Consider the following 23,612-nt stretch of genomic DNA (forward strand, 5'->3'; position numbering starts at 1 on the left):
TAAACCAGAGGCCTTTTGAAGAACCGAATGTAAAGTTTTAGAGGGTGGTTTGTCCCTGAACAACTTTATGAAATTATGAATTAATTTTATGAAATATCTGCTCCTGGTGGAATCAAAAAAGGATAGGACTCATTGGCCAACATGGACAAATCCACCCACCTTCCTTTTTGGGCTCTCCTGGGAAGAAGGCCAGGTTTGTGGAGCTGGAGAACAGCCACAGGAGTGCACTATTGCTCCTCCCCCTGCCCTGCATTGAAGGTATCCATTGACATCTGGCTAGATATTGTGTGAAGCAGGATGCTGTACCTCATGGACTTTTGATATGGCCAAAAAGAGCTTTTCTTGTGTCTGCCTGCACTGGTAAGATAACCACTGAAAACTGAAAGACAGACGTACTAGTCTATGAAAACAAACCAAAACTAAAAACCCAGAAGCTGGCAATAACTTTATTAGCTAAAATTGACTTAACAGTCCACAAAATGGTTTCCAGTGCCATTTGGTCAATGTTTTTTGAACAGCCCTGTCTGCCTTCTCCAGCCTCTCTTTCTTTCTTCAGCCCACCTAGTACGATGAAGGGTTCCACAGAATTCAAAGGCTTGCACACACTTTTGGTAGAATTTTATTTGATTCCGGTGAAAGTGGAATTGGGTTTTGCTCTGAAACCATGAAAGCATTCCTCTACATAGGAAGAGGAAAGAGTTGTCCACATGCCAAAGGGCACTGCAGGGCCAAAGCATCCAGGGCTAGGAGGCCATCATGGGACCTTACGGCCTTCTGTGACAATCATCTTCTGGGGATAAGGGACAATTCCTAAGGGGAAGCTTTCAAAATCAAGGTTAATACTGTAATCTGATACCCCATTTCATTTGATTCTCATTGCCTGGGTATACTCTATATAATGAATATGGTGCTCCTTCGAGAAAATCCAGCTGGTATTCCCAAACAGAATAGAGCCATTGAGTTAATTAGTCAACATTTCTTGATTCTGTGGTCCAGATTTTTTTCATTAGCTATACAGTGGTGCCTCGCATAGCGACATCAATCGGTGCAGCAAAAATCACTGCAAAGCGATTTCGTCACTATGCGATTTTAAAAAGCCCATAGGAATGCATTAAAACCCGTTTAATGCGTTCCTATGGGCTTAAAACTCGCCTTAAAGTGAAATTCCTTCATATGGCGGCCATTTTCGCTGCCCGGTAAGCAAGGAATCTGCGCGAAAACACAGTGGGCAGCCATTTTTTTTACCCGGTGGCCATTTTGGAACCGCCGATCAGCTGTTAGAAAACCATCACTTTGCAATAATCGGTAAGCGAAACAGGGTACCAATCATCGCAAAGCGATTTTTCCCCATTTAAAACATCGCAATGCGATCGCAAAAAGTTCATCAGTGTGCGATTTCGTCGTTAAACGGGGCGCCCGTTAAGCGAGGCACCACTGTACTAATATAATGGTGTATATTGTTGTATGGAATTCCTGAACAGCAGTGAACAAATGCCTCAAAGTGCACTAGTCACATGAGTTTGCGTGTGATGGGGATACAAGCAGCAACTCATTAATTGACAGCAATTTTTTTGTGTGTCTTGCATGCCATTATGTCAGAACTGATTTACAGAGACTCTAATAGCACTTCCAATGTGAATGAGACACTTGAGGGGGTTTTTTTACCCCCACCCACCTATCCATATGTTTCCAGGGTCCAGCAGGGATTTGAGCCCAGGTCTCCCGAGTCCTAGTCTGTCACTCTGTCTATTACACCACCCTTGGTAGCTGCTGCAATTTACATCCTTGCCTTTACTCTGGTACTTCACAACAGCTGATATTGAAATAAATCTGTTCATCTCAAAAAGGCCATGAGAATTTGTTTCACTTGCTCCTGCAGAGTCTCAGCTAGTGAGCCAGCAAAGCATACCATTTTCGGGAAATTAGCCATGCTGCCTGAGTGCCTCGAGGGATTACAAATCGGGCCACCTTCTGTTTCTGACACTTTCGCATTTGTCAAATCCCTTGCAAGCGCCTGTGGCTGAAACAGCAGAGTCCTGGAATCTCATCACTTGTAAAACCTTGGCTTCCAGCAGAACATGAGCGTCCACCCAGCACCCGCTTAATAGGACGGCTGCAGCCTGACCTTTCTCTCCTGCTTGGCTGCTGTCACTCTTGGCTCAGATCCCCGCCAGTATTGACAGCCGCACCTGATGCTCCCATGGCACGGGGCCACAGGAGGAGCCCAGCAAGGAGAGCAGCCGCCGCCGCAGCCTAGAAGCAGAACTTCAGAGCAACTAATTGTAAATGAGGAGGGACTTGTAACCAGGGCCAGGTTTAGATCTTGGGGGGGAGGTGGCAAGGGCTCCTCAGGTTTGGGAGGGTGATCCTACATAGGAATTAAATACATGGCAAATCACCACATTTACACCTCAACGTCCATTTATTGCACATCATTGGAACTTATACATACATAGAAAGGTTAAATGAATTATACAGTCATGCCCCGCTTAACGATCACCCCACATTACGACGAATCCGCTTCACGATGATGTTTTTGCGATCGCAATTGCGATCGCAAAATGATGTTTTAAATGGTTTTTTCGCTTTGCAAAGATCGGTTCCCTGCTTTGGGAACTGATTCTTCGCATTACGACAATCAAAACAGCTGATCGTTGGGTTTTCAAAATGGCTGCCGGGTGCTCAAAATGGCTCTCCGCTGTGCTTAGGGATGGATTCCTCGCTATACAGGCACCGAAAATGGCCACCGTATAGAGGATCATTGCTGGATGGTGAGTTTCTAGCCCATTGGAATGCATTAACCGGGTTTTAATGTGTTTCAATGGGTTTTTTAATTTTCGCTTCACAACGTTTTCGCTCTACAGCGATTTCGCTGGAACTAATTAACGTCGTCAAGCAAGGCACCACTTATATCTGAAGTAAATATATGCACACATGTAAACACATGCCAGCAAAACTCCAAGTAGATTTTTAGGTAAAACAAATTACAAAGAGCATAACTATATGTTCTGTAATTCTGTGGGGCTCTCCCCTTCCCTTGAGGCCCTAACCACATGCTTATTTTGCCCTTTTATTGCATATGATTGCAGGCAAGGCATTGTTTCCTAGCATAAATTTTAACAAAAGAAACTAATGTTTTAATTATTATACTTTTGGATAGAGAGTGTGCCCAGGGCAATGGCCCCCTTATAAATCCAGCACTGCTTGTAGTTGGTTCCTTTTCCCAGTAATGAAGACAGGACTGTTTTACATTATGACCATGAGGAATAAATTCTTTCTTTTTGTAAATAGTAGCAACTTTTAAATTACTATTATAGTTAGTGGGGTGTGATGACATATAAGACACATGGCCTCACTATGTGGCGGAGGAGAAAGATCATAGAGTGCCCTGTTGTGGGTATGGAGGTCAACACAAATCGACAAGAGGAGGTAGTGCTGTATGTCACAAGCCATCAGCTTGTACCATTCATATGTTTAAAAAATAGAACAAATGTTGTTCCTTCCATGAACTGTTAGTTACTTTTTTAAAAACCATAACTATAGCAGTAGCTAATTATATCTCAAGCTTGGGAGGGTTAAATATTGTTTAACATTAGTTTTCCTGAGCATTGCCTAAATCAACAGGCAAAAGGTTTTAAAGAGATTTTAAATCATTATACATTCAGTAATGTTAATACTGCTGAATTAAGGCATCTATGTTCTCCCCCCTTTTGTGTGTGTGTGTGTGTGTGTGTGTGTGTGTGCGTGCGTGCGTGCGTGCGTGCGCGCACACACGCGCGCTTTATTTGGAGCAGGGGATAAGTTGCTTAACAGCTACCTGTTGTGCAGTTATAACAAGATTTTCCAATCCTCTAAATCTGGGCAGCCTTATTTGTATGGAAAGGAAAATTTAAAAAAAAAATAAAAAGGTATTCTCCCAGCCCTATATTCTATATATAAAAAGTTCATCAGAAAAAATGATATCAGAAGAAAAACAGGTTGTCCCTTCAGACAGGAAGTATATTCAAAGCTTCAAAAAAGAAAGTTGCTGTTGAAATAGAATAATCTAGCTAAAAACTAAGAGAACAAAACCTCTCCTGTTCACTTTCTTGCTCAACCCACTCACTTGTGCTCTTGCACAGACTGCAGACCCAAAGTCTCAAAATGGAACAAAAACAGAAAACCAATCTGCATTGACTAAATCCGAGGCATGCTAAGAGAAGATGACTGCCCATCCTGTGAGATACCTCCCAATATTTATAAGCTCTAAACCAGTACTTCCCAACCTTAGGTCCCCAGATGTTCTGGACTAAAACTCCCAGAAGCCCTCACCACTAGCTGTGCTGGCCTAGATTCCTGTGAGCTGTAGTCCAAAAACATATGGGGACCCAAAGTTGGGAACCACTGCTCTATATCATTTAATTTTCTCCCAGACTCTCATTGGTCCACACTTACTATGCCTCTTGGGATTTCATTGCAATTAAAGACTGCTTCTGCACCCATGTGTCAAAAGTTTTCCTTTCTTTTTATCCTCTGCCCATTAATTGGGAACCATCTTTTTCTCCCCAAAAGCAGACATTAATCCTAAATGTCAAGGGAAGTGAAAACCACAAATCTGTCATTTCACCTTTTAATTGGCACCTAAAAATCATGCTTTTGCAAACTGATATAGGATGACTTATTAGACCTTTAGATGGGCCATACCTGTCTTATTTGGCTTGCATTCAAAAGTGAAATGAAATGAATTGAAAGGAAAGGAAAAGCATCTGTTGTCATAGCATGTCAAATTTAGAAGCGATTACATTACCACTTTCGGACAATAAAATAAATATTAAAATGTAAATTAGCATGTATATTGATAGGAATCATTTTTAAAATATTGATTAATATTATGTTGGCTGAAATCCTGTTGCTTGGTGTAGTAAGCTGCAACTAGAGCAGACTCATTGAATTAGTGGAGGTTTTGTGAGTCTCCCCCTCCATAGGTTTTATTTATTTATTTAAAATATTTAAAATATTTTACCCTGCCTATGGACTCAACAGTGAGATACTAATACCACAAAGGATCAAATACCATAATAAAAACAAAATGTATTAAAAGCAATAAGGTATAACATCCATTTAAAAAATCCACTGAGACAGCTAGTCATTAAAGAAATGCTTCCTTGAAGAGAAAGGTCTTCCCCTGCTTGTGGAATGATGGAAGAGATGGGGCCAGTCTGGCCTCCAGTGGAAGGGAGTTCCAAAGTCTGGGAGCAGCAACAGAGAAGGCCATCTCCCATGTCCCCACCAAACATAACTGTGAAGGTGATGGGACCAAGATAAAGGCCTCTCCTGATGACTTTAACACTTGAACAAGTTCATAAAGCGAAATGTGGTTCTGGAGATACCTTGGGCCCAGGCCATTTCAGGCTTTATAGGTTAGAACCAGCATGTTGATTTCTGCCCAGAAATGGATCGATAACCAGCTGCAACCTTTCCCTGCAACCTCTATTTGAATTTGTAAATTAAAACACGTTTGGGAGTACTGTAATCTGGTGAGAATTAAGTGGTTTTTTTAAAATGAAAAGTCATAATTTGACTTTCTAAAAAATGTTACATCATATTTCTGCTTAATTTAGTAGTAAATATCATATTTTGGTTGCCTTGGTGGATGACCTACATCAGGAGCTGGACAGGGGGAGTGTGTCCCTGTTGGTTCTGCTGGACCTCTCAGTGGCTTTCGATACTATCGATCATGGTATCCTTCTGGGCCTCCTCTCTGGGATGGGACTTGGAGGCACTGTTTTACAGTGGCTCTGGTCCTTCCTGGAGAGGAGAACCCAGAGGACGGTGCTGGGGGACTCCTGTTCCAACACCTTGTCCTTTCACCTGTGGTGTCCCTCAGGGATCTGTTTTGCCCCCTATGCTGTTTAATATCTACATGAAACCATTGGGAGAGGTCGTCCGGAGTTTTGAGGTTCGGTGTCACCGATATGCAAATGATGCCCAATTCTGTCTCTCCTTGGTATCTAAATCCAAAGAAGCTGTTAGGTTTCAAAATCAGTTTCTGGTGTCAGTAATGGACTGGATGAGGGTAAATAAATGGAAACTTAATCCAGACAAGACAGAGGCGCTCCTGGTCATTCAAAAGGCAGATCAAGGAATAGGGCTGCAGCCTGTGCTGAATGGGGTGACACTCCATCTGAAAACACAGGCACGCAGCTTGGAGTTGGACTTGGATTCATCTCTGGGCCTGAATGCCCAGGTTTCATCGGTGGCCAGGACTGCCTTTGCACAGTTAAAACGAGTGGGCCAGCTGTGCCTGTTTCTTGAGAGGTTTGATCTGACCATAATGACACATGCCCTAGTTACATCTCGGCTGGATTGCTGCAACATGCTCTACGTGGGGCTGCCTTTGGAAAGTGTTTGTAAATTCCAAAGGGTCCAAATTTCTGCAGCCAAACTGTTAACTGAGGCTGGTTGCAAGGAACATGGAACACCCCTGTTACACCAGTGCCACTGGTTGACAATCCGTTTCCAGGCACAATTCAAAATTCTGATTTTAACCTACAAAGCCCTAAACAGCTTGGGTCCAAGCCATCTAAAAGACCACATCTCCCTCTATGAGCCTGCCCAGGCATTAAGATCATTAGGGGAGGCCTTTCTCTCAGTCCCATCCCAGCCCCACAGGTGCACTTGGTGCAGACATGGGACAGGGCCTTCTTTGTCACTCCTCCCAGACTCTGGAACTCCCTCCCACAGGACACCAGGCTGGTCCCATCATTGTTGTACTTTCGCAGCCAAGCAAAGACCTTTTTCTTCAGGCAGGCATTTCCTTAATGACTGGCAGTCTGAGAGGGGTTTTAAATGGACTGTTGTGCTCTGTTGTTTTAAATGTGTTTTAATATTGATCTTAACTACCATTTCGATATAGTACTTGTTTAATTCTTCTTTAATAGTTGTATATTTACTGTTTTAGCTTTTGGATATTCTTTTAGTGATGTAAGCTGTCTTGTGTCCTTTTGGGGAGAAAGGCAGCATAGAAATATTTTAAATAAATAAATAAATATTCTGGTTGTTGCCAACCCTCCCGACAAGCCACCAAATGACTTGGGGGGGGGGGGTTAGTCATGAGGCTGCTTGACTCACCTAATTGACTGCAGCGGCTGAGAGAAAGGCACACAGTGGAGAGAATGGTAGTGGAGGGAGCTGCATTACTCAGGAGCATCGTGAACAACATGCAAGCTTATCCTCCGGGCCTTACACGACAGAGCCTTCTCCCTGATCTACAAAAGTCTTTGGAGTGACATCAGGAAGATCAGCTCTTTAAAAAAAATGACTTCAGTAGGCCTGGGGGGAAAAGATGACAATTTGCCAGTTTTTCTCATTTGCTCCCTGTGACGGACAGGTCAGTAACCACTCCTTGTCCATCACCATAGAACCTTGATATATCAACCAATGGGTGAACAGAAGAGGCGGGACTAAGGAAATATAAGAAGAATGGAAGACAGTTAAAGATCAGTTAGGGATGAGTTAGGGATACGAGTTAGAGTTAGGGACTTCAGTTAAGGATATCAGTAAGAGAGAAGCAGTTTAGGCAGTTAGGACCAGCCTTGTGTTAGAGAAGGGTAATAGAGAGATAGAGAATAAGACAAGGAAAGTACAGAGCTTGTATGGTTTATGGTTATGATTGGAAAGATTTAGAAGTGAAGAGAAAAGGGTTGAAAACAATGTCATGCCTGAAAGTGAACCTGGGTTGTGTGGAAGAACAAACAGGGGAACTGGGGGGGGCACTCCCTAACTCAGGTCAATCCGGGGGGGGGGCGTTTGACCAGGCATGGAAAAAAGGTGTGAATTTGCCTGGTTCCCCCCCTTCTTTTTTCCCCTAACTCAAGTGGGTGCATTTGAAGCGGTGAAGTCACACAACAGCCACAGTTTGATTTCAACATGCCTAAAAGTAGATGTTCCTCAAGTGCAGAATTACAGCGTTTAGTTCAAGAGTTTGGAAAGTATATTTTCAGTAGTGGCGGTGATATTTTGGTTTGGAAATTGTGTGAAGTTAAGGTGTTAGCCCAAGAATGTTTAATATTCAGCAACACTGTGATACCATGAAACATAAGAGTTATTTAGCAAGATTTACCTTCACTGAGAACAGGCAACATCTCCTTTTTGAAAAAGGGTCTTCTTCAACCGCAGGCTCATCAAAGCCCCAGTCAGAATTTTGTAAGGATTTCTGTGTAATGATGGTTACTTCAAATGTTCCCCTAAGGAAATTAAGTAGTGGTATCTTCAGACATTTCTTGGAGAAGTACACTACAGTAATCACTTAATTCCAGATGAATCAACTCTAAGGAAAAATTACATCTCTGCCTGCTACGAAGATGTGTTAGGAAAAATAAGATCTGCTGTTGACAATAAAAAGATAGGGATTTCAATAGATGAAACAAGTGGTGTAAATGAAAGATATGTAGCTAAGGTTATTATTGGCACTCCGAAATGTGACAAGCCTGGTGAAGTATTTCTTCTAACACGTGAAACTCTGCAAAAAGTAAACAATTGCAATATTGCTATGCTTTTTGACGATTCTATGAAACTAGATGACCAGATGGTGTAAAAAGGGGAAACATCTGCCTCTTTGTAACAGATGCCGCTCCATATATGACTAAGGCAGCCAAGGGACTTACACTTCTTTATCAATAAAAGATCCACATCGCATATTTTACACATGGTTTACACAGAGTGGCTGAAGAGATTCAATGCAACTATCTTTCAAATGAGGGGGAAAAAAGTTCATCAAAGTTCTACTTCAAGTAGAAAAGTTCAAAGAAATTGCTCCTGCTTTGGTTCTCTCTCGGCAGCCTATCGTGACATGTTGGGGGACTTGACTGGATGTCACTATGTATTTTTCCACAAATTATGATTCCTTGCAGTGGATAGTTAAAGACTGTTGTGAATCTCCCTGCATCAAGATTGTGCAAGATTCCTTTTCTAAAACCTTGGCCGGAAACTTGGAATATATAAAATCTAACTTCAATGGACTTTCAAGAGCAGTCACCTGCCTCGAAACAGTCGGAATGGAACTTAGTTAAACAAATAGACAGTGATTTAAAGCAAGCAAAGGGAAAAGTGGCTGAAAATAATAATAATGATAAACTGTGAAGAGTGCTGGAATCTAATCTGGGTTATTAAATACTTTGCAAAAGAAGTAACTTTCTAAACGGACTCGAGGCAAAATGTTATGACTTTGAGCCAGAATTTTTTCCAGATGAGTTGCCTTCTCCCAAATTTGTTCCTATAGCTTCTTGTGATATTGAGCAGAGTTCCTCCAGATACAAGAACATACTGATGGACAACAGAAGGAGTTTTGAGCTTGATAACCTCAAAATGCACGTGACCATCCAATGCAATTCTGCTGTTGATGAAAACCAATCCAGGTATGATTATTTTACTCTCAAAATCTTCATTTGTTTCATTCAGTACTAGCATTTCTGCAGCAGAAGAGAAGAAGAATATACCTTTACATTTTTATGTTTGTGTATAAGAATAGTTCTTTTTTTAAAAAAAATGGGTGGCAATTTCAGAAAAATTATGAAGTCATATTTTTGGTTTAATCGGTCATATGATTTTAAGGTCATAAATGCTTGCATATTTCTGACATATTTAGAGCATAGTACAGTAATTCTCACCTTACTGTCATTGGATAGTCATCTGAAGTTGTTCTTGCAAAATTGGGAAGAGGCTACATCATACTGAAAAGCATCATGGGATCTGAATCAGTGTTTCCCACTTCCAAAAATCTAGGCTTTTCCTCGGTCCTACCAGGTTTATAGCATCTGACAGAAGGATGAAGAGAACAGTTATACTTATTTCTTAGGCAGCTATCATAGAGGAGCCATCCTGGGACCAGCATTCTAGCTGAACAAACTCTTTGGCATATCTGGCAAAATCCAAAGAAACAAACAAACAAACAAACAAATGATAAACGCATGTGGCACCTTAAAGACTAACTATCACATTTTAATGGGAACTCATTGGCCTAATGCAGTTTGCATCTTGATGAGTTGTCTCAAATGTTGCCTCATTTTGGACAATTGTCTACCTGTCCCCTGAGACTTTTTGGCATTCCCTGCCTGGGCTGCTGGCCTAATGCCTTTTACTTGGCAAACGGCGTCCCTGAACTGACTCACTTGCCTCCCTTTTCAGGTTAAAAGAACCATCATCGTGTCAAGCACTCATCCTTTCTCACTTCAGTCTGGTTTTCTTAGCTGTAGCCCTGATCAGATCTCACTCTCCTCTGGTCTGTCCCTGAATCCGGTCTGTGATGCTAATTTATGTTACCCAAATGGGTTACTGTTCTTTATATCCTGAGGAGAGGCACCATGAAAGGAGAGACACCCTAGCCAGGCTACTGACAAGAAGACCATACACAAAATATTACAGGTTACCCACTATTCATATAACATTTATAGGATGAGACATAAGACATAGGATATAAGACAAAAGGTACCAAGAGGCCTCTCTTTCATACTCCCCATTCACACAAGATGCTCACTCATCCAAAAGACCCTTCTCTGGTGGGTGATCAGTCCTCGGCAAGGGTGATGGGGGATCGTTACAATGCTGTTCAGAAGCCCACCTGTCTCTTCCTGGGTCGTCCTTCTTATAGGCATAGAACTCCCTTGTGGGCAAGCAGGGGTCAGGCTCTGGTCTCCTGGGCAGATACAATCGGTTGACATGAAGAAATGCTTTCTTTCCCATATACAGTTTTTTCCCCCATACTTGGCTTCAACTAGTCTGTTTCCTCTTCCTTGTCTGGACAACTGGTTATAGCCAGCCTTCTTTCTTGTTTCTATCTGCACAAACAAGTCCACATTTAGAATGTTCTTTCCACGTCGACAATTTCTTACTGATATAGAAACGTGAAGTCTTGCAATTCTTTGCAGATTTGTGTCAGGCTCACCATCCCATCTTCCCTTGCGATTTCTCCATCTTCCTCTCAGGTCTGGGGTACTGGTCTTTCTGGAACCCACACACACTCTGTCACACTCTGTCACTCATAACAGTTCAAGATAAAATCTGACTTTCTCAGTTCCACAGCTACATTCCTCTTGGTGGTTCCATAAATCCAATACAGTCTCTAGGTTTTTAAAAGAAAATGAGTTAAAAATGGCACCCAAGCCATATGTATAATGAGCAGTTAGATTTGATTCCATGTTCCATTATTATTCTTCCCTTATCTCTGATTGGACAAGGCATTTATAGAACCATGAGCTGTTTTTACACAGAACAGAAGCTCTGGTCTTCTTAAGAGTAATAACCATCTCACTAAATGTAATACAGTACAGTAATTCAAATAATAATAAACACTCTTTTGTCTTAGACATTTTACTGGTCAATGATGGATGTTTTCCTGGCCAATGTTAATGCCAGTGAATTTTTTTTCCAATTCACTAACATTTAATGAACCAAATTAAATTGTGTGCCATCAAATCAATTCTGACTTATGGTAACCCTTTCCAGAGTATTCTAGGTAGAGAATACTCAGAAATGGTTTCCCATTCCCTTCTTCTGGGGGTCCCCTGGCACTCTGCAACAGGCCCAAGGCCACACCAGCTGGCTCTTCCCCCTAGAGGCACAGTCGGGGGTTGAGCTCCCAGCCTCTGGCTCTGCAACCAGATATTAAAATCACTGAGCTATCCAGCCTGCTAATTATTAACCAATTTAGGCTATTTTAAAATGTTAAACTTCTGAGCTTTGCTTTCCTGTGTTATTGTTTTTCAGACGATCATATGCAAGTATCTTTCCATGGCTTCACAACTGATTGCTTTTATCTCCAGAATAAATTAAGTGCAATTAGTGATGCCTCATTGCTGACACTCTTAAAAACAATAAACAGTTAGAATATATACTCAGAGAAGACACTTAGATGCATTTGACGGATTTATTTTATAAAATGTATTTATTCACAAAGCATAAATTCAAAAAACAAAATGGGGAAGAGAGATGAGAACAAGGCAAGGTATGAAATATGGAAGGACCATGACAGGTCCTTCAGGAGATGAAGAGAATGGTGCTTCCAAGCACCACAGCTGGTGAGGGAGGTAAAGAAAAGGTGAGGCACAGAAAAAAGATGCTCTTCTTCAGTCCAGTGGTGGAAATGCAAGTAGCACTGATCCACAACTGAGGGGCACACAAATAAAGGTACTTCCAGTTTGTGATTGGTAAGGGCTTTTTTTTCATTCTCATGTGGTTTCCTGATATCACCCCGCTGTTAAATCTGATTGGCTGTATGACAACATCAAGACATCATCATCACTCTGACTTGACTTTGAACACTATCAGGTCCTTGCATTGGACCAGCTGAATGAGAGTAAATATAATCTCTGTGCCTTAGTGATCCCTGATAATGTAAATTTAATTTATATCAAGAAGAAGTCTTAACAAAAAAGAAAGCAGAAAACCATCTGTTAAAGCTGGAGTTCACACAAAGATATTGCTACAATGAGGTAACAAATGGCACAAACAGTAGGCAGGGGTGTAAGGTGCATTTTGAGTGCTAAATAAGGGTTAAGCATTCAGACAAGCAGATATGTATCACCTGATGGGATATAGACCAGGAAAGGTTCTACCACATGATTAACTCTAAGGATCGTGTTGTTATTGTTACTGATAGATTTATAAAACAATTACAACAGAAGGAAGTATAATCTGTAGAATATTGTATCCAAATCCTAATGAATTCAGTCGCTTTGCAGCATAACTTTAGTATTCTTAATTTTAATGCATAGCTTCCCCCTTCACTGTGATCCACTTTGCAATTTACAAAAATTACATTCCTATATATTAGGAAATACATTTTCTCCATAGATACTTCACAGAAGTCATAATTTCTTCTTTCTCTCTAGTCGTTTCTTTAGTCTTCTTGGTTAAATTTCTCATAGACCCCAGGAACAAAATAGTTGCTTTTTCGTATCTGTAAAGGAAAATAAGTATTATTCCACACTGCAAGAAAAATATGTTCTGTTCCCATAATACAAAGCATTTGAGATGCCTATACAGCATCCCTCCTGCCTTCACTTATAAATTTAATCTCTGATATTTATTATGATGGTGATGTGAGGAGGAAGAGGAGGAGGAAACGACACTGATGATCATAATCAGGTGTCACAGAATATGAACTTGACCTTTTCATACTACTTGGAAACATTATGAAATGAGTACCATTATCTACAAAATTTCTTCTGCTGATTTTGCAACCACCCACATGGAATCAGACACAATAGGAAAACTAAGGATCTGATCACACAGATTGACTGCGATATCCCATATATTTCCAAGCAACCATGCAACATGCAAGAAAATATGCTCCATCTTGACCCAACTCTATCCCCAAACTAGACCTTTTTGGTCCAGTTGTAGGGCTTCTACTTTTGGGGGGCAAACTGCAGTGATTCCTTGACAGATGGATGGTTGCTTTAAGGGCGATTGATCCTGTGAAAACAATCCTCCCAGGTGTGATCAGCCACCTGCTTTTGGAACTATCTGATCCATCCTATATTTTTCTGGCACCTGTTATTAGAGAGAAGCAAGTCTATCGTGGTTGTTCAGTGCATAATTCACAGTCACAGAAATCTTACATCATATGACTAGAAGTGTAACAGTTAATGATTTTTTTCTCATAATTTACAAAAGCATCAACCTTGTTGATCAAGCCATCTTTCTTATTTTTCTAATAATGATTTCAAATATTTGACCTTTTCCTGATGATATTTGACCACAGTTTGACCAAGATTAATCTACTGGCTGGATGCCTAGTGCTAGTTTGGAGTTATCACACTTCTAATGACTGTCAGGAGTAGAACAAAATCTGAAGAACTGGACTTGAGATAGAAGCCATTTGTCTAGTTTACAAAATCTAATATTGAAAGAAATGGAATTGATCCACTGTTCACCCCTTGTTAATGATCAGAGCCTCGTGGCGCAGTGGTTAAACCGCTGTACTGCAGCCAAAACTGTACTCATGACCTGGGGTTCAATTCCAGGAAACCGGTTCAAGGCTGACTCAGCCTTCTATCCTTCCGAGGTCAGTAAAATGAGTACCAGCTCGCTGGGGGGGGGGGGGCAATGTGTAGCCTGTATAATTAACTTGTAAACCCCCCAGAGAGTGCTTGAAGCACTATTGGAGCAGTATATAAGCAGTACACTTTGCTTGGCTTTGTTCACAGATTTATTTAAGGTACGGTCCCTGGAAGGGTGTCCTGTGGATTTTGCTCTTTGTCATGGATGGGGACTTGCGAGTCATGAGTCACTGTTGAGTCCAACTGAAGTTGCACTGGCAACTTGACTTGGACTTGACTTGGGGTTTTGGGAGGGACTTGTGACTTGACTCATGACTTGGACTCATTTGGGACTTGGGACTCAGGCCCGAAGAATCACACTCAGGCTTGGGAATTGAGCCCCAGACTCAGACTCAGGGAGAGAAAAAAAAAGGATGATTGGAGTACAGCAAGAGATGATCATATGAAGTCTTGAATCCCTGAGATCAAAAGCCTTTATGCTCCCCAGCATACTCGCCAGCTAGAAATAAAGCATACCAGATGTGGAAATGGTGTGGCAGAAACAAACAACAACAAAATCAGCCAGCACTCCGCCTTCCACTCTAACCAGCAAAGATCTGGTGGGATTCAGATGTGACTGTGGGATGAAGTTAATGTTCCACACTCTGTCAAATGGAAATTATGGATTACTCTTAATGTACCCCCCAATGTCCACACGGAATGTTAGAAGGATTGCACTTACCACCCTTCTTGTAATGTAGACTGTGATTAAAATGCTGTTGACAAACAATCCAAAAACGACTGCCACCACTGTCACTATGATCGAAAGATACTCAGATATATCTGGGCATGGATCTGATTCTGAAATTTTTAAAAAAACATAACACATTTTAAAGCCGATATACTTGTGATAAATGCATGATAACAATCTGGCATAGTCTGATAAGACCATGACATCTTCCATAGCAGCAGTATGTTAGAAAAATAAACAGCAGCACCTCCCATCCTTATTCAATTTCTTTTTAAAAACAACAACACATACACATTTGTTTTGGGGGAGAACAAGCACATTCTCCTCCTCCTTTCCCTTGAGAAGAGTCATGCTCTCAAAACAGGGAGGAGACAGGACTAGTCACTGCTAGTGATACCTTTGGGTAGAAAAATATTTTAAAGGATTTCATTGAGGTAGGGTAGCTTCTCATTTTAGTGGCACTGCCAGTGCCATTAAAGCAATTTTTAGGAAGACTTGCTGAGATTGACATCATTGTCTTTAAAATCATCACCACCACCACCACCAGCACCACCACCACCACCACCATCATCATCATCATAGTGCCTCCCATTGTTTAAAAAGTAAAGGTGAAAAAATAAGGAGACTGTGAATCAAAAGGAAAAGTCAGAAGACATATCAAATATACAAAAGATTCTTTCTACCTCCATAATTTACAAAGCCACATTTCTCTCTACCACTGTCCCAATAAACCACAAAAGGTCACACGTACGTGTACGTGTGTGTGTGTGTGTGTGTGTGTGTGTGTGTGTGTGTGTGTGTGTGTGTGTGTGTGTGTGTGTGTGTGTGTGTGTCTATGACTCCTGGATTTGTCAAACCTTTTTTTTTAATTTATTCATCTCTGTGTACTTTTTATCAGGGTCTTTGACCAGTCAATAAAATCAGACAAAAACAAAATATGTCAAAGGTATATGAAAACAAATAGATCTACAATTTAAAAAAAAATCCATGTTTATTTTTATTTCTCAAAACAAACACTGTCAGGAATACACAAACATTTCTGCAGTGCAGCTTTTCAGAGCCAGGACAAAGATCGATCAATTAATAATCAGCCGCAAGCCAGCCTAGCAGTTGTTAGAGCTCCCAGAATTGTGCCCTCCGCACAGCAGCTCAAGAGACAGACGTTTGTTCTCTCTGTGTGCCTTTCCAATCTCTCCCATTATTCTGGCCTTGCATCTCCCAGGATATCCCAGCTGTGCTACCTGGGAGGTCCTTGAAGCTACTGTCCCCCCCCCCCCAAGGGAATTTTTTTCAGGCTCTCGTCCTGGATATGCTTTGGATACCCTATCCCTAAAGTAGTGGGGAGTTGTAATTAATTAATATTTAGCTATAATTATTAAAATGCCCATCCAACCTACCCATCCCTATACTGCACATAAACACTTTTCACCATGAAAATTGTTTTTTTTTCTATAGTGTTCCATTGACTCATATTAAGGCTTTTAAACAGTCTTCATAGCGGCATCTGTGTATGTCTGTGTCTATGTGTACTTAAAAGTGTATATAATATGTGAGAATAAGGGATCCATAAGAGTGCGGATTGGAATGGTTTGGATGGCTATGTACACCTAAATTAGAATGATATGCATTTGCTCTTGAAACCATCCACTTCCTGGTTTCACCCCACTCACTACTGGCATGATGGTTCTCCCTGAAATTCACCCACCATGGAATTCACCTTCTGGTAAAAGAGTTTCTCAACCTCAAGTCCATGAAGGCTAGCAGATAGGAATGATTAGCCAAATCCCCAAATTATATATTTGAGTGTAATATCCTGATTGTTTGTCATTTCGGGCACTGAATTTTGGAGACAACACACTACAAGAAATTAAGACAATAATCTTGAATTCAACCCTGAACTAACTAAACTACAGTAGACAGAAAAAGTAAGCCTTTTAGACTACAGCTTGTAGAATACCTGTCCATGGACTGGCCACTCAGATTAAGGGACTCTGGAAATTGTAGTTTAGAAAGTAACTTTTCCAATCACTGGTAAAGGTCGTGACTTGAATAGGGTATCAGAATAATCTTGCCCAGGATTGCTTTGTACGATGAATGATTTGGGAGTTACTGACTTGAAGGGGATGCACCTCAAAGACAAGTTTAATGTGTGGGCTCCTTTAGGGGCCAATCTTGTGAAACCATCTATAAGATTTCTTAACTCACCAATAATATAGAGTTGGGTCCCCTTTCCCATGACTGGGTAGTAGGGTGGAGGATAAAGCCGTTCAATCTTGCAAACGTATACACCACCATCTGTTGACTGTAGGCCCCGAAGTGTCATGTTGACACTCTCATGACCAGGATGGACTTGGCAGTGGATACCATCCTTCAGGCTGAATGGCTTGTCATCCTGGATAGGAAGCGGTGAAGCACAGATCTGGATGGATGTGTTTCCTGTCTCTTTAAGTAACGTTACTCTGAGTTCTTTCACATCTTTAGCATTCTTGTATTCACAGACAAAGTTGACAGAATCTTGACTTTTTGCTACTAGGAATGCTGGCTGGGTCACTTCCATGACTACAGTGGAAAAAAGAGATACAGAGCATCATGAGAAATAAATGTGTCTAAAATATACCTTAAAATATACGTCTGAAAAATGAGCTGTAGGTTCTCTGTAAGAACAGGCAGCAATGTCAAGACTGATAGTTTTCCACTCTCAGGTTTCTTCAGTCACAGTTCTATATAGGCTTACACACGTACACATACCTGTACAGATTTTCAAATGTACACATGCTAATGTTTATTTTCAAAGTTTATACATTTTCATAAGCATGCCCTCACTGTCTCAAGCCTGTTTGCATGCATTCTAAAACTGTGTAACATTTTCTTTCATGTAAACCCAATATGAGTGAATTAGGTCTAAGCTTCAAGTTGGATTTTATATTTTTATTATTATTTTCTCTATTCACCATTACCTTTCTACCAATTGGTTGTGACATGATTAAAAATTATAGCACCAGACAAAGGCAGTCTCATAAACATACAGAGTAGAAATGAAATCCCACAAACTAGTCTTGAATCCAAATATACTTATTTGAATGTGTGTGTTTCTGCTTTGTCTATTTATACCACAGAGAGTCTCAATATTAAAAAATGCATACTCTACTACCACACTCACCATCCATGCAGGCTCCCTTCTATTCTCCAGATTATAGAGATCAAGCATACACACACACAGCCATGATGCTTGGATGCAGCTCTGACTGAGAGCTCCACTCCTTCCTGTGTTGCAGTTGTTAAGGCCCTCAGCAGGAGATGAGGCTGCAACCCTTCTCTGGCCTTTAGCGCTCCCTGATCTACTGAACTTTTGTAACCAAAGGTCTAATTTCTGGACCTGCTCCTTTCTCTTCTCTCTCCAAAATCTTTTTTCATTTTATGTTGTGTCTTATAAACCTGTAGGTGGAGCCTGCCTTATTTCTGATCTTTTTAAGCCATTCTGGAGTACCTTTTAGCGAAAAAAACAGCTTTTAACATAGAATAAAATAAAATATAGAGTATAAGGTCCTCAGGGGAAGATCTATCCTTATTCATTGTAAAACACCACATACTCAGTTGGAGCACACAGTTCCCTATAGTAATAAAAACCTCAATTGCCAGTTTATTCCTCAAGTCTTTTCTGGACTATAATTCTACATAGAAGGACTCCCCTAGCATTTAACCTCTCTCAACAACCCACCTTTGGTGAAGCCAGCAGCTAAGATGGAAAACAGAATAGTGACAAAGAGAGCCATCATCTCATAGTCCAGTGCTGAATCGATGCTGAACTGATGCTTGAAGCTTTCTTAGTTCAAGACAGGCTGGAAACAAATTAGAACTGCAGAAGAAGGAATGGATCCTTTTTCAGGATGCAGGAACTTGTTGAGTCCACACAGGTGATGTTTGATAGAGTATCTGACTGAAGACCAAACAGAGGAAGAAGGAGCTCACCTGCAAAGGTAATCACAGTTTTGTTATGGCTTTATGAGAAAGGAAATTGTGGGTTGGATCATGATGTGCACGTTTAAGAGAAAAATTAGTCAATACGAAACATGTCGTCAACTTTCAGGTCATAGATTGTGAGAAGAGATGGCTCAAGAGATTCAAGTTAGGTCATTTCCATTACCTCTTCATGTATTTTCCCTTGTGGAAACAGGAAGCTTCAAGTTTCAAGTGTCAACAATTTAATTAACAGTTTGATTACAGTCAGACTGTGCCCACTACACCTGCTAATACTTCATTCATAACACTTAGCTACATTATTTTTACATTTCCCTTTGCTCATGCATTTTCTACCCAGAGGTATAACCTTAACAGACACCATGAGAAGTTTTTCCCTAAAGTAGCCAATGTTATTTAAAGAACCAATGATCCAAAATCTTGATTAATTTACACACCAAACAAAACAATTCCAGGTGCACTGTACTTATACTGGGGATACAAGCCTGAGCAGAAAGGAGGAAAGGATATGCAAAGGCTATACTCTGACTAGACTTGAGGCTCCCTAGGAACCAGCCCAGGCTGCAATATCATTACTATATGGGGGTGGGGGTGGTTTCTTATTTAGTTTTTCTGTGTCTTTAATGGAAACATATTTCGTCTTCTATAAGTTTTCATAATCTGTTGGTTGATCCTACCAGAAGCCGAATTAGGGGGAGGGGGGAAGCAACATGAGGAGCCCTTCATTTCAGACTTTGGTCTCATTCTAGAACAGAGAAAGTGTGTGATGTTAAACTAGGACCTGCACATAAAGAGGTGTACTATTCTATAAACCATGTTCTCTGAAGAGCCGCCAGACCCACCTGGCACAGGAAACAACAAGAAACGTGTGGAACCTTAATGATTAAGACATTTGTTCTGTAATAAGCTGTTGTGGACTACAGCCCACTCCATCAAATGCATGAAGTGTAATATTATTGTGGCTGTTATATTGTAAGATTGGTGGATTTTCTGTCCATCCTCCATAACAATACCCAGAGAGGTAGCCATATTAGTTTCTCAAGAACAGAGGGAAGCACTGGTGCTGGTAAGATTTACTGAGACCCATGTGTGAGTAAATATCTGATTTACATGCAAGGGGATGTGCATGTTCACACACATACACACCTGCACAAACATCATATGACTATGCTTAGGGCCTGGTAGCAAAGCTCCAGTATAGACTATAGAGCAATTTGAGAAAAGTAGGGAACATAACTTCAGAATTAAAATAAAAATCTTTTTTCACAATTCTTGAAATTATCATACAACCTTTGCATATGGGGGATCAGACTGTGGTGTGTGTGAAAGAAAGGGCTATCTTGTAAGTCTTTCATTGGCTCTCAGAAATGACACTCAGGCACTGGTGGTGTCATGATAGCAACTGAGGACCAAAGTGTAACCAATTTAGGCTGAAACGTTCCCTCTATTGAGTACTTGTCCAAAGAACAGTGTGTGCACCACCGTGTTTGAGACTGTTTCATGTCACCGGTGGAACTGATGGATGAAGTTCCTTGAGATGTGACAGTGTGCACCCATATTGGTGTATCACACAATGTCCATTACAATCTATTACATATGAAGAAATCTGGACTATTCCAGGTCTGAACTAACATACGATACCTGAGTAAGATTCTATTGTAACATGTCAACAGGGGTGATTTTTACTAAATTGTATGGGGTCTGTTTTGAATGAAATACCAAATATCTTACTTTGAATATTTAGGCATTCAGAAACCTGCCTTTTGTTAATGTGTGCTCCTGTTTTGCTTCCAAGTTGATTGACGTAAGATTATCTGAGCTTCCTATAATATGGAATCATAACTGTCTAGCAGGGGGCCTGTTTGAAGCCTGGAAGTATGCAAATCTAATTTCAGGCAACATCTTTTATCCTTGCTTATTTTTCCGTGCTTCATGTACATATTAATGACCTCACATTTAACTGAGAAACACCAACTATATATTCCTTTCTTTTCTCTCTTTGATGTCATTAGTCTGGTTTCTCACATAGCACTATTTCTTTACAGATGACCTTAAATGTTCTGGGTATCTGTGCAGAATATGGATAGAAAACAGCAGATCCATAGTGTTCTCATCCAAAACCTGCAAGGGGGCCACAGTTCCCCACACCTATTTCCTTTTTAAAATAATTAAATTTAATCTTAGATCCAGCTTTTCTGCCCGGACTATAGAAGTACAGCAGATAATAAACAGGAAAAATTTAAATAAAACAATAAAAAATTACAACACAGACACATAACTAAATGTTTTCAGCATTAAAATTATTAAGAAAATATATTTTTAAATGCACATCACCCAGCCATTAAAAGGCCTTTTCTCAACAAATGATAGGGTGCTGAAAAGCTGGCTGAACATAAATGTCTTTGCCTTCCAGTGAATGGACAACAAGGGGTATCTGCAGACAGACCACCATTATCCATTGTGATATTATTTATTTGAGAGGGGGGCTTTCAGACAACACAAGGCCATTATCAATTCTTTTGTTCCCCTTCCGTGCTATCTCTGCATCATAAACCCACAGGGAGGCTACTACTATATTTGTTCCACATTTCATTGCATATTACAACCAACATCCTACTGAGTGTGTACTCCAAAACCAATTAATTTCCTATGCATCTCACCCACAATCATTCAACCCCCTTAATTTTTTAAAAAAATTAATCTTCAAATGGGAATGTCGGCGTCTTGGTATACTTCTATCAAATATCGAGCATCAGCCCCCTTACCATCTTTTGACTGACACTGCAATGCACTGTGGGTTCTCCTCCATAGAGAGTAACGAAGCACAGAAAGAGGAAGAAATGGCTCAGATCTGTACGTGGGAAGCAAGGGCGTTTTGCCAACACAGCAATGTAGCCATACACACACCAAAAAAAATTTAAAGGGAAGGGGGGGCAGAGAAAGCAGACGAAAAGAAACAGGATATCTCCCGCTTGAGGGGTTTACACGAATGTACCACATCTAATTCACCCCCCAAAAAGGATATGAACCACTATCACAAAATATATGCCATGTGAACACAACCGGCAACTAAGCAGAAGTTCTGAGAAAGAAGGTGGACATTTCTCTAGTCTGACCTCATTGACCATTAACTCTTACTTCCACACTGGTGAAGGGACACTAACCTCTGTCAGGGGAAACAGCAGGGGGCCCTTTCTCCTTGCACCTGTCAAACTATATACTTTCCCAGCCCAATTCCAGAGGTGCTGCCTTAAAAAGTGAAGGGACTTCAAAAGTTGGTTTGTGATGTCACATTCTAGTGACCGTTTTAATTCTCAAACCTATATAGGCTCTGTAATATATCATATACAAAAAATGATTCATACTTTTATTTTCATAGATTAATTTCTTTGCACTGAATGGAGCCCTCCAGGAACTGAGGAGGACAGAATTATACGTGGAACGTGCCTGTGGTTAAAAACTGCTCAGCTACATAAATGCTGATGCATGACATACCACTGGAATCTGGTTTACTGTCAGCATAGTATCTATATCTGTCAGATAAAAATTACAGCTCTTGTAGCACAGGAAACCATTTACTTGCTAGATCACATCAACACAATGGCTTCATCATCATATTTTTTCCCAACTCATTAAGCACTTGGTGTTGACCACACAATTACAAAGAAGAGAATCATTTCACACAGCAGTGCATTTTGAGGGCTTCCAAGAACAAAGCCAATATCTGTCTTCTGTCGTCCAAATATAGAAACAAACACAAGTTCCATGACATCTTAAAGATTAACATGTCTTTACACTGAAATCAAGACTGTTGGTTTCATTTGATAAATTAGTGCATAATCAGTTCCCTTATGGAAATCCAGAAATATAAAGAAATCTACTCAGTCTCTGCAAAACCAATGTGGCAAAACCTCAGCTGGATCTTGTGTGATTCCTTATAACTTCTATTTAATTTTAAATTATGCCATTCTGAGCCCTATTGCCTATGTGTATATTCAACACATTGTGCATATAATCTGAGACTAAACATTTGATCAAGAAAGTCATTCAGTCAGGCAACTTATATTGGCTCCACAATTAAGTGATTGAAATCAATCTTCACAATTTAAATGTATCTCTGTATGGTTGCATAGCTAGGCCGTTCAGTATTCCTAGACTATGACCTCCAAAATGAAAGCAATTATGGTAGCATGAAAGCAGAGGGGAGAATGCCACATTCATTTCCACAATGAAGCTATCAAGACAGGGCCAATTTGGTGAGATAATAGAGCAAATATTTGTTCACTGACTCCGAGTTGGGAAACAATTTGTTGAGGCTGGTCAGTGACTCAAATCAAAACGTGAATATCATTTACAGTGGGTGTTCTGTGCCTTCTCTACAAGCATCATCAACTCACCAAGCCTAGGAAATTGCTCTTTTGCCATAAAGTGATTTATTGTGACAGAGACCTGGAGCAATTTCTGACAAAAATGTAAGCAAGCAAAGTTGTATTTAATGCAGATCGTTTCCAGTTTAAAGCACACCTGGTGAGAAAACACTGACATTTTCTGGAAATCATTCACCATTTGGATGAGAGATGTGGCTGCTTTATATTTAATAACTGTGTGCCTTCTAGGGATGTCTTTTCTAGAATGCCTTCTAGGGATGTCTTTTCTAGAAAATATATACAGTATTCTCTTCTTCAAAATTGCTCTCCCATGGGAGAGCTTGTGTGTTTAATTGTATTTGAATGTCATAGCTAGGAAACTCCTCCTCCTTTGTTTACACTTACAACTGGAGACCAAAACAGTTGCCTACAGTTTTGGTCTATATTGGGTGATGATGACTATGGAGATCATTGTGACAACGCAGCAGCAGTAGCAGC

General features: G+C 40.5%; 1 protein-coding gene across 1 annotated transcript; it reads right to left on the reverse strand.

Moving 5' to 3' along the window:
* Positions 1-11,888: 11,888 nt before the first annotated feature.
* On the reverse strand, positions 11,889-18,837 carry CTLA4 (cytotoxic T-lymphocyte associated protein 4). Its single transcript, XM_020780760.3, has 4 exons — positions 18,488-18,837; positions 16,975-17,328; positions 14,761-14,879; positions 11,889-12,934 (listed from the first exon to the last, which is right to left on the reverse strand). Exons 1-4 carry the CDS (start codon positions 18,543-18,545, stop codon positions 12,875-12,877), a joined length of 591 nt encoding a protein of 196 aa, XP_020636419.3. The 5' UTR covers positions 18,546-18,837; the 3' UTR covers positions 11,889-12,874.
* Between the last annotated feature and the right edge of the window lie 4,775 nt (positions 18,838-23,612).

The sequence above is a fragment of the Pogona vitticeps genome, chromosome 1, assembly GCF_051106095.1.
Source record: "Pogona vitticeps strain Pit_001003342236 chromosome 1, PviZW2.1, whole genome shotgun sequence".
NCBI lineage: Eukaryota > Metazoa > Chordata > Lepidosauria > Squamata > Agamidae > Pogona > Pogona vitticeps.

Coding starts and splice junctions, on each gene's coding strand:
- CTLA4 (XM_020780760.3), bottom strand. CDS start 18,545: ATGATGGCTCTCTTTGTCACTATTCTGTTTTCCATCTTAGCTGCTGGC. Junction 17,329..18,487: donor AGCTGCTGGCTTCACCAAAG/GTGGGTTGTTGA, acceptor TTTCCACTGTAG/TCATGGAAGTGACCCAGCCA. Junction 12,935..14,760: donor TCTACATTACAAGAAGGGTG/GTAAGTGCAATC, acceptor TTTCCTTTACAG/ATACGAAAAAGCAACTATTT.